The sequence below is a fragment of the Piliocolobus tephrosceles genome, chromosome 13 (assembly GCF_002776525.5).
Source record: "Piliocolobus tephrosceles isolate RC106 chromosome 13, ASM277652v3, whole genome shotgun sequence".
NCBI lineage: Eukaryota > Metazoa > Chordata > Mammalia > Primates > Cercopithecidae > Piliocolobus > Piliocolobus tephrosceles.
Window position 1 is genome coordinate 16,820,716 of NC_045446.1, and position 14,333 is coordinate 16,835,048.

The 14,333-nt window shown below is 42.6% G+C and overlaps 1 protein-coding gene across 1 annotated transcript in view; it reads left to right on the forward strand.

Annotated features, from left to right (window-relative positions):
- The window catches only part of NUP160 (nucleoporin 160), a 74,218-nt gene that overhangs the window by 14,768 nt on the left and 45,117 nt on the right, over window positions 1–14,333 (forward strand). The window contains exons 6-9 of the mRNA XM_023215617.3: window positions 144–258; window positions 1,340–1,498; window positions 12,832–12,909; window positions 13,174–13,271. Coding sequence (XP_023071385.1) covers window positions 144–258; window positions 1,340–1,498; window positions 12,832–12,909; window positions 13,174–13,271 — 450 coding nt within the window. The remainder of the gene's footprint in view (window positions 1–143; window positions 259–1,339; window positions 1,499–12,831; window positions 12,910–13,173; window positions 13,272–14,333) is intronic.

Genomic DNA, 14,333 nt, shown 5'->3' on the forward strand with positions numbered 1-14,333 from the left:
AGTTGTCTTATACCAGCGTATAAGCTCTTGGTCCTTCTGCCAAGAGTGTACATTTATAATTTTATTATATTTCTTGAATTGCAAATTCTAATGATCAGATACTTTGCAGCAGTAAAACTCTAAAACTGGGTCTTATGTTTTAGGGGTGACCAGTCGCCTTCAGATCGTCCCCTCAGTCTTGCTGTTCATTGTGTGGAGCATGATGCCTTCATCTTTGCTCTGTGTCAGGATCATAAACTACGAATGTGGTCTTACAAGGTAAGTGCTACATTTATAGTTGCTGTAAGTTAAAGTAGCATTGTGAATCATGAGAATTGAAATAAATTTTGCTGTTTCTCTTAAAGATGATCAGATCAATTAGTTTGGAAATTATTGGTCACTTCCAGATTCAGACAGTTTCATTTAGCTTTATTTTGCATATATTTTCCTTCTAACTTATTATCTTTTTATTTGGAAAAAATATCAATCTTACAGGAACACTGAAAGAGTATTACAAAGTCTACATTTCACTTTTTTTTCTTTTTTTTTAATTTTTATTTTTTGAGACAGTCTCACTTTGTCGCCCAGGCTGGAGTACAGTGGCATGAATGCAGCTCACTGCAGCCTCTGCCTCCCGGGCTCAAGCTATTCCCCACCTCAGCTGCTCAAATAACTAGGACTACAGGCTCGTGCTACCACAGCTGGCTAATTTTTGTATTTTTTGTAGAGACCGGGTTTTGCCATGTTACCCAGGCTGGATCTTTCATTTAAGAGCAACAAATATGTTTTAAAAATGTAAGTTGGTAAAATGGTTTTCAAGATTCATCTAAAAAATACAGCTTATATTTTATATAAGTCTGATCTTATATTTCAGACTGAAGAGATGTTTTACATGTTAGCCCCCCCCCCCCCGCCCCCCTTTTTTTTTTCCCCTGAAACTGTCACTCAGGCTGGAATGCAATGGCGCAACCTCACCTCACTGCAACCTCCGCCTCCCAGGTTCAAGTGATTCTCCTGCCGCAGCTTCCCAAGTAGCTGGGATAACAGGCATGCACCACTGCACCTGGCTAATTTTTGTATTTTTTAGTAGAGATGGGGTTTCACCATATTGGCCAGGCTGGTCTCGAACTCCTGACCTCAGGTTATCCACCCACCTTGGCCTCCCAAAGTGCCGGGATTACAGAAGTGAGCCACTGCGCCTGGCCCGTGTTAGCCCTTTTAAAACAAAAACCTGTAAGGTCTTTTAGCAGATAAACTAGATAGAGTGGTAGATATAATGAAAGGTCCATCCTTTCAAAAGGTACATTCTTCTAGCCTGAATATCCCTTGAATATCACCTATTAACTGTTTTCCTGGACAGGAGCAAATGTGCCTGATGGTAGCTGACATGCTGGAGTATGTCCCTGTAAAGAAAGACCTTCGGCTCACTGCTGGAACTGGACACAAATTACGGCTTGCTTATTCCCCTGCCATGGGACTCTACATAGGGATATACATGCATGCACCAAAACAAGGACAGGTATGAAACAAATAAGACACATACCAAGTTATTCTGTGTGTACTGATGTGGAGAAATGGCTGTAGACGCAGTGAGTCTGTTCAAGCTCTTTTCACCGACCTAGATGTGTTTCTGAGGTGTTGGTTGGGTTTGTGCTACTGTGTGAATTAGAAGATCTTGAAGGAAGGGTCAGTATGAAAGGAAGTAGAGAGTTTAAAGTAATATGAAAGGAAAAGTTAACCAAAACTAAACAAGAAGAGCAAATTAGGAAGTCTAGGTGAAAAACACAGGATTCCTGAAAGGATATAGGTGTTAAGTGGTTATGGTTGAGTTAATTTTTCTAAATAAATTTGCTTAGCACCCAGACAGTAGCTGCTGTCAGTAGATGAGATATGTAGGATGTGAGGTAATAGTGTAATCATTTAATAAACAGCCATTTGTTGAGTATTCTGTGTTTGGCACTGTGCCAGGCCCTTTATGGACATTAATAATAGCAAACACTGGGATTGTGCTTACTCTGGGGTCGTATGCTATATGCGTTTTATCCATTTAATCCTAATAACAGCTCAGTGAGGTAGACTCTGTCTCCATTACTATGCAGGGGCTCTGATTCCCCCACTGAGGCCCCATGCTAGGTCACTTCCCTTCCCGGATGCCCTTCTCACTTCTGTTGGGCCCTCATAGCCCACTCCACACTGCTCCTCCAATGTGGATGTCCTCCTTACCCTGTTTGGGCCCTGAGACCACCAGACTGCCCCCATGCAGTGGACCTCCTCCTCACCCAACCTGAGTTTCCACCCTGCGCCAAGCTTTCTGTCCACGTGGAAGCCCTCAAACTGTTGCTGCTCCTCCCCCCGAAGTCAGGCAGTCCCAAATGTGGACACTCTTCTTACATCCCTAGGCTCTTGCCTCATCACACCCGGCCATATCACCCCTGCACACATGCCCTTCCCACTCACTAGTGTTCTCACTCCTGTGCTGGGACATGCCTGCACCGATGTTCCCTTCAGCCTGTTCAGACTGAAGAACAACCTCCCTATGCCGAAGCCCAACCCCCCCAGGTCCCCGACCCTCACCTTCTGGCCAGCAAGGATATCTACCTTGCTCTAGGTACCTGTTGGTTTTTGGACTGGATTGCTCAGGAACAGAATGGAAGGGAAGAGGAAGAGCTCATTCTTGCAGTTTTTACCTAATATTGTGGCCCAAAAGTATCATTCTATCAAGACATTTCTCTTGATTGCACATAATTGTTCTATTCTCTCTTCTGGAGGACAACCCTTGAACTGTTTGAACATACCTATCTATCTCCCCTAAGTATGCTCTTCTCTGTGTGTAGGTTGTAGGTTGTAGGTGGTAGGAGAATTGACCCTGCTCTAACTTCCTTAGTTCCTTCCGTTGTTACTCATGTAACATCCTGTTGATCAGTCTCCTCGACATGTTATAATTAGTTTGTCAAACTAAAACAGTGGTTCTCAAACTTTTGGTTTCGGGACCCTATTAAACTCTTACCGAGAACTGCAAAGAGCTTTTGTTTATGTGGGTTATATCTATGGATATTTACCTTATGAGAAATTAAAACTGGCTGGATGTGGGTTGGCACGTTTTATTATGCAATACCTAAATTACTGTTTTGGGGGGCAGTCCCCAAGACCACCTCACCTCCATGTCCAGTAATACTCTGAAAGGACTCATAGGGCTCAGTATGTAGTTGTGCTGACAGCTAAGATGTATTACAGTGAAAAGATAACAAAGCAAAGTCAGTAAAGGGAAAAGGCACATGGAGTGAAGTCTGAGGCCAGACACAATCGTCGAAGAGTCCTCTCCCAGTAGAGTCTCACAGGACGTGCTTAATTCTTCCAGCACTCAATTGTGATGACATGTGTAAAATGTTGTTTCCCAGGAAAGCTCGCTAGAGGCACAGTGCCCAAGATTGTTACTGGGGACTGGTCATATAGGGACCCTCTGCCTAGCATGTAAATGTAGCATCTTTTCCAGTCTCCTGGAAGGAAAACAACAAATATTCTGCATAAACTGCATTGTTTGTGCAAACAGTCTAGGCACAGTAAACCATTCTTACCAGTTAGGGAACCATGAGAACACTGCCAACTTTACAAGCAAGCCTTTCTTTTCCTTTTCTTGTTTTTTTTTTTTTTTTTTGAGACGGAGTCTTGCTCTGTCCCCCAGGCTGGAGTGCAGTGGTGCGATCTCAGCTCACTGCAACCTCCTCCTCCCGGGTTCAAGCAATTCTCCTGACTCAGCCTCCCAAGTAACTGGGACTACAGGTGCCCGCCACCGCACCCAGCTAATTTTTGCATTTTTAGTAGGCACGGGGTTTCACAATATTGGCCAGGCTGATCTTGAACTCCTGACCTTGTGATCTGCCTGCCTCGGCCTCCCAGAGTACAAGTAAGCCTTTCTTTCTTTTTTTTTTTTTGAGACGGAGTCTCGCTCTGTGGCCCAGGCTGGAGTGCAGTGGCCGGATCTCAGCTCACTGCAAGCTCTGCCTCCCGGGTTCACGCCATTCTCCTTCCTCAGCCTCCCCAGTAGCTGGGACTACAGGCGCCCGCCAACACGCCCGGCTAATTTTTTGTATTTTAGTAGAGACGGGGTTTCACCGTGTTAGCCAGGATGGTCTCGATCTCCTGACCTTGTGATCCACCCGTCTCGGCCTCCCAAAGTGCTGGGATTACAGGCTTGAGCCACCGCACCCGGCCCAAGTAAGCCTTTCTAAGGAGAGCAGCCTCAGGCCTGCTATGTTAACCCTTTCTGCACAATTATTATCATTAATGATCTCTCAGAAGAGCCTTTTAAATATTGAGAAGCTCTGGAGTTCATGTTAGTGGATACAAAGTTTTCTGAAATTATAGTTTTCACTTTGAAACTTGAAATATATCATTGGCAAGAAATACCGTCATTTGTTTTGCCTGAAATGACAGGTTCACTTTATTCTTTTTTTTTTTCTCTTTTGTGATGGAGTTTCGCGCTCTTGTCACCCAGGCTGGAGTGCAGTGGTGTGACCTCAACTCACTGCAACCTCTGCCTCCTGGGTTCAAGCGATTCTCCTGCGTCATCCTCCGGAGTAGCTGGGATTACAGGTACCTGCCACCATGCCTGGCTAATTTTTTGTATTTTTAATAGAGATGGGGTTTAACCATGTTGGCCAGTCTGGTCTCGAACTCCTGACCTCAGGTGATTCACCTGCCTTGGCCTACCAACGTGCTGGGATTACAGGCATGAGCCACCACACCCAGCCTATTCATTTATTTAAACAGCTTTCTTGAGATGTAATTCGCTCACCCATTTAAAGTATACAATTCAATGAGTTTTAGTATATCCACAGATATGAGCAACCATTACCATAGTCAACTTTAGAACATTTCCATCACCTCAAAAGGAAACCCCATACCCTTAGCTATCATTCTTCCCTTCCCCCATCTCTTCCCAGCTCTGCACAACTGCTAATCTATTTTCTGTCTCTGTAACGTTACTTATTCTGGTCATATTATGTCAGTGGAATCATATAAGTGGTTTTCTGTGACTGGCTTCTTTCACTTAGCTTAATATTTTTAAGGTTCATCCATGTAGCATGTGTTGTCAGCATTTCATTCTGTAACTGCCCAATACATAGAGCTGATTTATCACAACAGTAATTGGAATAGAGAGAGTTTAATACACGTAGAGCCAGCTAAACGGGAGACCGGAGTTTTACTGTTACTCAAATCAGCCCCCCGAACATTTAGAGGCTCAGGTTTTTCAAAGACAGTTTGGCAGGCAGGGCTAGGCTGTGAGTGCAGCTGACTGGTTGGAGTTGCAATTGTAGGAGTGTGGAAAACCATCCTATGCGCTAAGTCTGCTTCTGGGTCAGGGCCACAGAAGAGTTGCTCATCTGGCTAGGGCCAGAAATGTAAAAAACCGAAAACATATTTTAAAAGGCCAGTGTAAGGTGCTACAATGGTGTTGTTATTTACGGAAGTAATTGGGGAAGTTGCAAATCTCATGACCTCCGGAATAATGACTGGTAATCATTTATCTATGAACTCGGGCCCCTCTCATCTTCCTAACCTGGTGACCTTTCATTTGTTTTACCAAGGTGGTTTGGTTTTGGGGAAGGGCTGTTATTATTTAAACTGTAAACTAAATTTCTCCCAAAGTGAGCTTTGCCCACGCTCAGGAATGACCAGAGGCAGTTTGGAGATTAAAGACAAGATGGAATTTGTGGGCCAGCTCGGTGGCTCACGCCTGTAATCCTAACACTTTGGGAGGCCAAGGCAGGCGGATCATGAGGTCAGGAGATCGAGACCCTCCTGGCCAATATGGTGAAACCCCATCTCTATTAAAAATACGAAAATTAGCTGGGCATGGTGGCGCGTGCTTGTAGTCCCAGCTACTCAGGAGGCTGAGGCAGAAGAATCTCTTGAACCTGGGAGGTGGAGGTTGCAGTGAGTCGAGATCGCACCACTGCACTCCAGCCTGGTGATGGAGCGAGATTCTATCTCAAAAATTAAAAATAAAAAATAAAAAGATGGAATTTGTTAGATCAGATCTCTCTCTTATTATATATATATATATATTTTGAGAGAGAGAGTCTTGCTTAGTCACTCAGGCTAGAATGCAGTGGCGCGATCTCAGCTTGCTGCAACCTCTGCCTCCCATGTTTAAGTTCACCTGATGCAGCCTCCCAAGTAGCTGGGGTTACAGGTGCATGCCACCATGCCTGGCTAATTTTTTGTATTTTTTTTAGTAGAGGTGGGGTTTTGCCATGTTGGCCAGGCTGGTCTCTCGTGATCTCAGGTAATCCGCCTGCCTCAGCCTCCCAAAGTGCTGGGATTTCAGGTGTGAGCCACTGCGCCTGGCCCAGATCTCTTTCATTGTCATAATTTTCTCACTGTTACGATTTTTGCAAATGTGATTTCAATTCCTTTTATGGCTGAATAATTTTCAGTTGTATACTACCATTTATTTATTCATTTGTGTTGGAATTCTTTCATTTGTGTTGGACATTTTTGTTGTTTCTACCTTTTATCTATTATGAATACTGCTGCTATATACTTGTCAACACTTGTTATTATCTGACTTTTTAATTCTAGACATCCTAGTGGGTATGAAGTATTATCTCATTATGGTTTTTGTTTAAATTTCCTGATAACTAATGATGCCAAGCATCTTTTTAGTGCGTATTGGTTATTTGTGTATCTTCCTTGGAGAAATGTTTATTCAGATCATTTGCCTTTTTTGTTGTTGTTGTTGTTGAGATGGAACGTTGCTGTGTCGACCAGGCTGGAGTGCAGTGGCGTGATCTCGGCTCACTGCAACTTCCGCCTCTCAGGTTCAAGCGATTCTCCCGCCTCAGCCCCCCAAGTAGCTGGGATTACAGGCTCACGCCATCATGCCTGGCTAATTTTTGTGTTTTTGTAGACACGGGGTTTCACCATGTTGGCCAGGCTGGTCTTGAACTCCTGACCTCAGGTGATCCGCCAGCCTCAGCCTCCCAAAGTGCTGGTATTACAGGCATGAGCCACCACGCCTGCCTCCCCACTTTTTCTTTAACTTTTGTTTTAGGTTTGAGGGTACATGTGAAGCTTTGTTACATAGGCGAACTCATGTCATGGGGCTTTGTTGTACAGATTATCTCATCACCCAGGAATTAAGCCCGGCACCTAATAGCTATCTCTTCTGCTCCTCTCCCTCCTCCCAACCTCCACACTCAAGTAGACCCTAATGTCTGTTGTTTCCTTCTTCGTGTTCGTAAGTTCTCATCATTTAGCTCCCATTTATAAGTGAGAACGTGTGGTATTTGGTTTTCTGTTCCTGCATTGTTTTGCTGAGGATAATGACCTCCATCTCCATCCATGTTTCCACAAAAGACATGATCTCATTCTTTTTTGTGGCTGCATATATTCCATGATGTATATGTACCACATTTTATGCAGTCCGTCGTTGATGGGCATTTAGGTTGATTCTATGTCTTTGCTATTGTGAATAGTGCTGTAATGAACATTCATTTGCATTTGTCTTTTTTTTTTTTTTTTTTTTGAGACGGAGTCTCGCTCTGTCACCGGGGCTGGAGTGCAGTGACCGGGTCTCAGCTCACTGCAAGCTCCGCCTCCCGGGTTTACGCTATTCTCCTGCCTCAGCCTCCCGAGTAGCTGGGACTACAGGCGCCCGCCACCTCGCCCGGCTAGTTTTTTGTATTATTTAGTAGAGACAGGGTTTCACCGTGTTAGCCAGGATGGTCTCGATCTCCTGACCTCGTGATCCGCCCGTCTCGGCCTCCCAAAGTGCTGGGATTACAGGCTTGAGCCACCGCGCCTGGCTGCATTTGTCTTTATGGTAGAATGATTTGTATTCCTTTGGGTTATATACCCAGTAATGGGATTGCTGAGTCTAATGGTAGTTCTGTTTTTAGTTCTTAGAGAAATCACCACACTGCTTTCCACAATGGTTGAAGTAATTTACAGTCCCACCAACATTGTATAAATGTTCCCTTTTCTCTGCAACCTCGCCAGCATCTGTTGACTTTTTAATAGCCATTCTGACTGCTGTGAGATGGTATCTCATTGTGGTTTTGATTTGCATTTCTCTAATGATCAGTGATAGTGAACTTTTTTTCCTATGCTTCTTAGCGGCATTCAGCTTCTTTTGAAGTGTCTGTTCATGTCCTTTGCCCACTTTTTAACGAAGTTGTTTGCCTTTCATTTGTAAATTTAAGTTCCTTATAGAGGTTGGAAATCAGACCTTCATCAGATGCATGGTTTGCAAATATTTTCTCCCATTCTGTAGGTTGTCTGTTTACTCTGTTGAAAGTTTCTTTTGCTGTGCAGAATCTTTTAAGTTTAATTAGATCCCACTTGTCAAATTTTGCTTTTGTTGAGATTGCTTTTGGTGTCTTCGTCATGAAATCTTTGCCCGTTCATGTGTTCAGGATGGGATTGCCTACGGTTGTCTTCCAGGGTTTTTATAGTTTTGGGTGTTACATTTAGGTCTTTCATCCATCTTGAGTTGATTTTTGTATATCGTGTAAGGAAGGGATCCAGCTTCAATCTTCTCATTTGCCCATTTTTTAATTGTTTTATTTGTCTTTTTTGTTATTAAATTGTAAGAATTCTGTAAACAGGCCGGCGTGGTGGCTCATGCCTGTAGTCCTAGCACTTTGGAAGGCCAAGGTGGGCAGATCACTCGAGGCCAGGAATTCAAGACCAGCCTGGCCAATATAGTGAAATCCCATCTCTACTAAAATTACAAAACATTAGCTGGGCATGGTGGCCTGGGCCTGTAACCCCAGCTACTTGTGAGGCTGAGGCATGAAAATTGTTTGAAACCCGGAGGCCAAGGTTGCAGTGAGCTGGGATCGCGCCATCCAGCCTGGGCAATGGAGCAAGATTCTGTCTCAAAAACAAACCAAAAAAATGGTTTTATAAACTTAATCTTATGGAGTCACCATTGTATATGTGGTCCATATGCCAAAGCATCATTATATAGTCTGTAACTATATTATTCTGGATCTAAATCTCTAATCAGATTTATGATTTGCAAGTAGTGTTTTCTACCATGTGAGCTGTCTTTTCACTTTCTTGATGGTGTCCCATGAAGCACACATTTTTAATTTTGATAAAGTCCATATTATCTATTTTTTCTTTGGTTGCTTTTGTCCATAGTGCCATAACTTAAGAATCCTTTGCTAAATCTGAGGTCATAATGATTTACTCTTATGTTTTCTTCTCAGAGTTTTATACTTTTAGCTTTTATATCCTAAAGTCCGTTAGGACTTTGATTCATTTTTTAGTTTTGTGGGTTTTTTTTTAATAGTGTGAGGTAAGCATTCAACTTCATTCTTTTGCTTGTAGATATCCAGTTTTCTCAGCACCAGTTGTTGAAAAGATAGTACTTAACACATTGAATGGTCTTGGCACCCTTCTCAAAATCATGTGACCTTTGACACATGGTTTTATTTCTAGACTCTCAATTCTGTTCCATTGATCTATATATCTGACCTTGTGCCGGTACCACACTGTCTTGATTACTCTTGCTTTGTAGGAAATTTTGACACCAGGAAGTATGAGCACTCTTACTTTGTCCTTCTTTTTCAAGATTGTTTTGGCTATTCTGGGTCCCATTTAATTCCATATGAGTTTTAGAATCAGCTTGTCAGTTTCTACAAAGGAGTCAGCTGAGATTCTGATAAAAATTGTGTTGCCTCTATAGATGATATTATAAAATATTGCCATCTTAGCAATATTAAGTCTTCTGATCCATGAACATGGGATGCTTTAGTTTTCAGAATATGAGTTTTATACTTTTGTTCAATTTCATCTTAAATATTTGATTCTTTTTGATGCTATTGTAAGTGAAATTTTCTTGATACTATTATAAATGAAATTGTTTTCTTAATTTCATTTTCAGAGTGCTCACTGGAAGTTTACAGAAATACAGTTGATTTTTGTATATTCATAATTGTATCTTGCAACCTTGCTGAGCTCATTTATTAGTTCTGATAGATTTTTAGTGGATTCCTTAGGATTTTCTTTATATAAGATAATGTCATTTGCAACTAAACTTTTGATTACAATGGCTCACACCTGTAATCCCAGCATTTTGGGAGACCGAGATGGGCAGATTGTTTGAGCTCAGGAGTTCCAGACCAGCCTGGGCAACATGGCGAAACCCTGTCTCTACAAAATAGCAAAAATTAGCTGAGCGTGGTAGCTCGTTCCTATAGTCCCAGCTACTTGAGGGGCTGAGATGGGAGGATCACTTGAGCCTGGAAGGTTGAGGCTGCAGTGTTCCTGATTGCCTCACTGCACTTCAACCTGGGCAACAGAGCAGAACCCTGTCTCACAAAAAAGTTAGTTTTATTACTTCCTTTCTAATCTAGATGCGTTTTCTTTCTTTTCTTTTCCTTCTTTCTTGTGGGGTTTTTAAAAATTTTTTTGGATGGAGGTGGGTGGTAATTGTCCTGGCTAGATCCTCCAGTACAGTGTTGAATAGAAGTGGCAAGAACCTACGTCTTTTTTTTTGAAACAGAGTTTCACTCTGTCACTCAGGCTGGAGCACAGTGGCGCACTCTCAGCTCATTGCAACCTCCTGGTTCAAGCGATTCTCCCACCTCAGCCTTCTGAGTAGAGTTGCTGGTACTACGGGCATGTGCCACCATGCCCAGCTAATTTGTGTATTGTTTTTTGGTAGAGACGAGGTTTCACCGTGTTGGCCATGCTGTGCATCTTTACCTCATTCCTGATTTTTATTGCTAAGGGAGAAGTTATCAGTATTTCATCATTAAGTATAATGTTAGCTGTGAATTTTTCTTTTTTTCATCGTGATGCAACAGTAATCTGTGAATTTTTTTTTTTTTTAGACAGTGTCTCACTGTCACCCAAGTTGGAGTGCAGTGGCGTGATCTCAGCTCACTGCAACCTCCACCTCTCAGGCTCAAGCAATCCTCCTACCTCAGCCTCCCAAGTAGCTGGGACTACAGGTGTGTGCCACCATACATGTTTAATTTTTTTGTATTTTTGATAGAGACGGGGTTTCACCATGTTGCCTGATCTCAAACTCTTGAGCTCAAGGAATCCACCCACCTCAGCCTCCCAACGTGCTGGGATTACAGGTGTCAGCCACAGTGCCCAGCCTGAATTTTTAATAAGTGCCCTTTATGTCATGTTGAGGAGCTTCCCCTTTACTCCTAGTTTCTTGAATGTTTTTCTCTTGAAAGGGTGTTCAGTTTGGTCCCACTGCCTTGATTTATGTTAAGACACCATTAATTTTACCCACCATTGGTTTTGCATCATTGATGCAAATATCAACAAAGTGAAAAGGCAAATGATGTAGTATTATTATGCAAAGGGTTTGGGGCCAGGTGCAGTGGCTCACACCTGTAATCCCAGCACTTTGGGAGGCCAAGGAGGGCAGATCACCTGAGGTCAGGAGTTTGAGACCAGCCTGGCCAGCATGGTGAAACCCTGACTGTACTAAAAATACAAAAATTAGCCAAGCATGGTGGTGGGCATCATTAATCCCAGCTACTGGGGAGACTGATGCAGGAGAATTGCTTGAACCCAGCAGGCAGATGTTGCGCTGAGTGGAGATTGTGCCATAGCACTCCAGCCTGAGTGACAGTCTTTAAAAAAAAAAAAAAAAAAAAAAGGAAAGCGTTTTTACCTCACTGACTCCCTGAAATGGTCTCAGGGACCTCTAGGAATCTGTGGACCACATAATGAGAACCACTGCTCTAAAGGTCAGATCTGGAATGAATGTAGTAGTTCAGGAGTGTGTCAAATCGAGCAGAGCTATTACTTCCTTTGTTTTGAGTATTATGATTCTTCATTGAAGCCTAAAATCAGAATAACTTTTTTGACAGCTATGTAACACTGTTAGCCTATTCAGATTATAGTGAACTCGTGTATTTTATTTCTTTTTTCTTAAAAAGAACTCATCTTCAGCTGGGCCTGATGGTGCACATGTATAGTTCCAGCTACTCAGAGGGCTGATGCAGGAGGATCATTTGAGTTCAGGAATTTAAGACCAGCCTGGACTGTTGGGTTTTTGTTTGTTTGTTTGTTTGTCTGTCTGTCTGTCTGTTTAATGCTGTTTGAGACCTGCTAAATTGATTTCATGTCCCATGAATGGATTGAGATTTGTAGGTTGTAAAACACAGGTTCAAGCTAGAATGGATATAAGCACTACATATTTTTTTTCATAATTCATACACTATTTTTCTCAAAAGGGAATTTTGCTACTTTTTTTTCTTTAATACTTCTTTGTGAACAGCTGCATGTAAGTAAAGGGTCATCATCACTCTTAACAATTTACAGTAAATTTTCTTTATAAAAACAGTTAATTTAGGCTGGGCTTAGTGGCTCACGCCTGTAATCCTAGCACTTTAGGAGGCCAGGGTGGGCAGATCACCTGAGGTCTGGAGTTCGAGACCAACCTGGCCAACATGATAAACCCTGTCTTCTACTAAAAAATACAAAAATTAGGCTGCATGGCTCACGCCTGTAATCTCAACAGTTTGGGAGACCAAGGCGGATGGATCACTTGAGGTCAGGAGTTTGAGACCAGCCTGGCCAACACGGTGAAACCCCGTCTCTACTAACTATATAAAAATTAGCTGTTCATGGTGGCAGGCACCTGTAATCCCAGCTATTCGGGAGGCTGAGGCAGGAGAATAGCTTGAACTTGGGAGGCGGAGGTTGCAGTGAGCCAAGATCATGCCATTGTACTCCAGCCTGGGGTACAGAGCAAGACTCCATTTAAAAAAATTTTTTTTAAAGGTTTCTGAATGCTAATAGCCCTTGCTTCGAAAAATAACATGTTGATTATTTCAGGTAATAAATGATTATCTTGTGTTTTAACAGTTCTGCGTTTTCCAGTTGGTGAGCACTGAGAGTAACCGCTATAGTCTAGATCACATTTCTTCACTGTTCACTTCTCAGGTAGGTTGATTCATCCTTTGCATATCACATAAGTACAAGAAAAAGAAGTATTGGCTAACTCTGTTATGGTGTAATGGGATTGTAGTCTTAAAATGGAATAACTTCATGATGTATGAAACAAAATTTCATTTAGACTTTACCAAATTCATGTGGTACCATGTTTGGTTTTCATGCATTTACCTCTCCTGCAGATGAAAAAGTAAGTCACCATGAACTACTACTTTGTTTCTTATTTTATCCCTTTTTTCCCACATTTCCTCCTAGGAGACACTGATTGACTTTGCCTTAACTTCCACGGATATCTGGGCCCTGTGGCATGATGCTGAGAACCAAACAGTTGTGAAATACATCAACTTTGAACAGTATGGGTCACTTAATTCTGTCGTCCTACCTCACCCCAAACAATTTCATGCTAGGAAGACAAGAGAGGCCGGGCACGGTGTCTCATGCCTATAATCCTAACACTTTGAGAGGCCGAGGCAGGCAAATCAGTTAAGCTCAGGAGTTCAAGACCAGGCTGGGCAACATGGTGAAGCCCCGTCTCTACTAAAAACACAAAAAATTAGTTGGGTGTGGTGGCAGGTGCCTATAATCCCAGCTACTCAGGAGGCGAGGCTGTGGCATGAGAATTGCTTGAACCCAGGAGGCAGAGATTGCAGTGAGCCAACATCACTCCACTGTACTCCAGCCTGGGCGACAGAGTAAGACTGTCTCAAAAAAAAAAAAAGACAAGAGCTTTTTATGTAGAATGAAGTTAAGGGTTTTCATTTGAATAATTCAGCCCTGGGTTTTCCTCTTGTTACTGTCTTCCTGAAATACCTCTTGTGCATTTTGTGTTGTTTTTTACATTTTTGTTTTAGGACAAAGTGAGATTTTTTTGGGGTTGGACTAAGATAAAATGCCATATTTCTTGGGAGAGATAGCACATATCCAAAATACCTCTAATCTGGAAGTTTTCTTTTGTTTCTAAGCAAAGACTATTCCTGATTCCTGCAACTTCGTTAGGACACTATAGCCTTTGTGTTTTCAATTTTCTCATCATGAGATGAGAAATAGATTGGACAAGTGCAGTGCTTCTCACTGCACTTTAAAACAGGACCAGGCATAGCGGCTCCTACCTGTAATCCAAGCACTTTGTGAGGCTAAGGTCGGAGGATTGCCTGAGGCCATGGTTCAAGACCTGTCCGGGCAACATAGCAAGACCATGTCTCTATAAAAAATAGCGGCCAGGTGCGGTGGATCATCCCTGTAATCCCAGCACTTTGGAAGGCCGAAGTGGGCAGATCACGAGGTTGGAAGTTTGAGACCAGCCTGGCCAACATGATGAAACCCCATCTCTACTAAAAATACAAAAATTAGCCGGGCATGGTGGCATGTGCCTATAATCCCAGCTACTCAGGAGGCTGAGGCAGGAGAATCTCTTG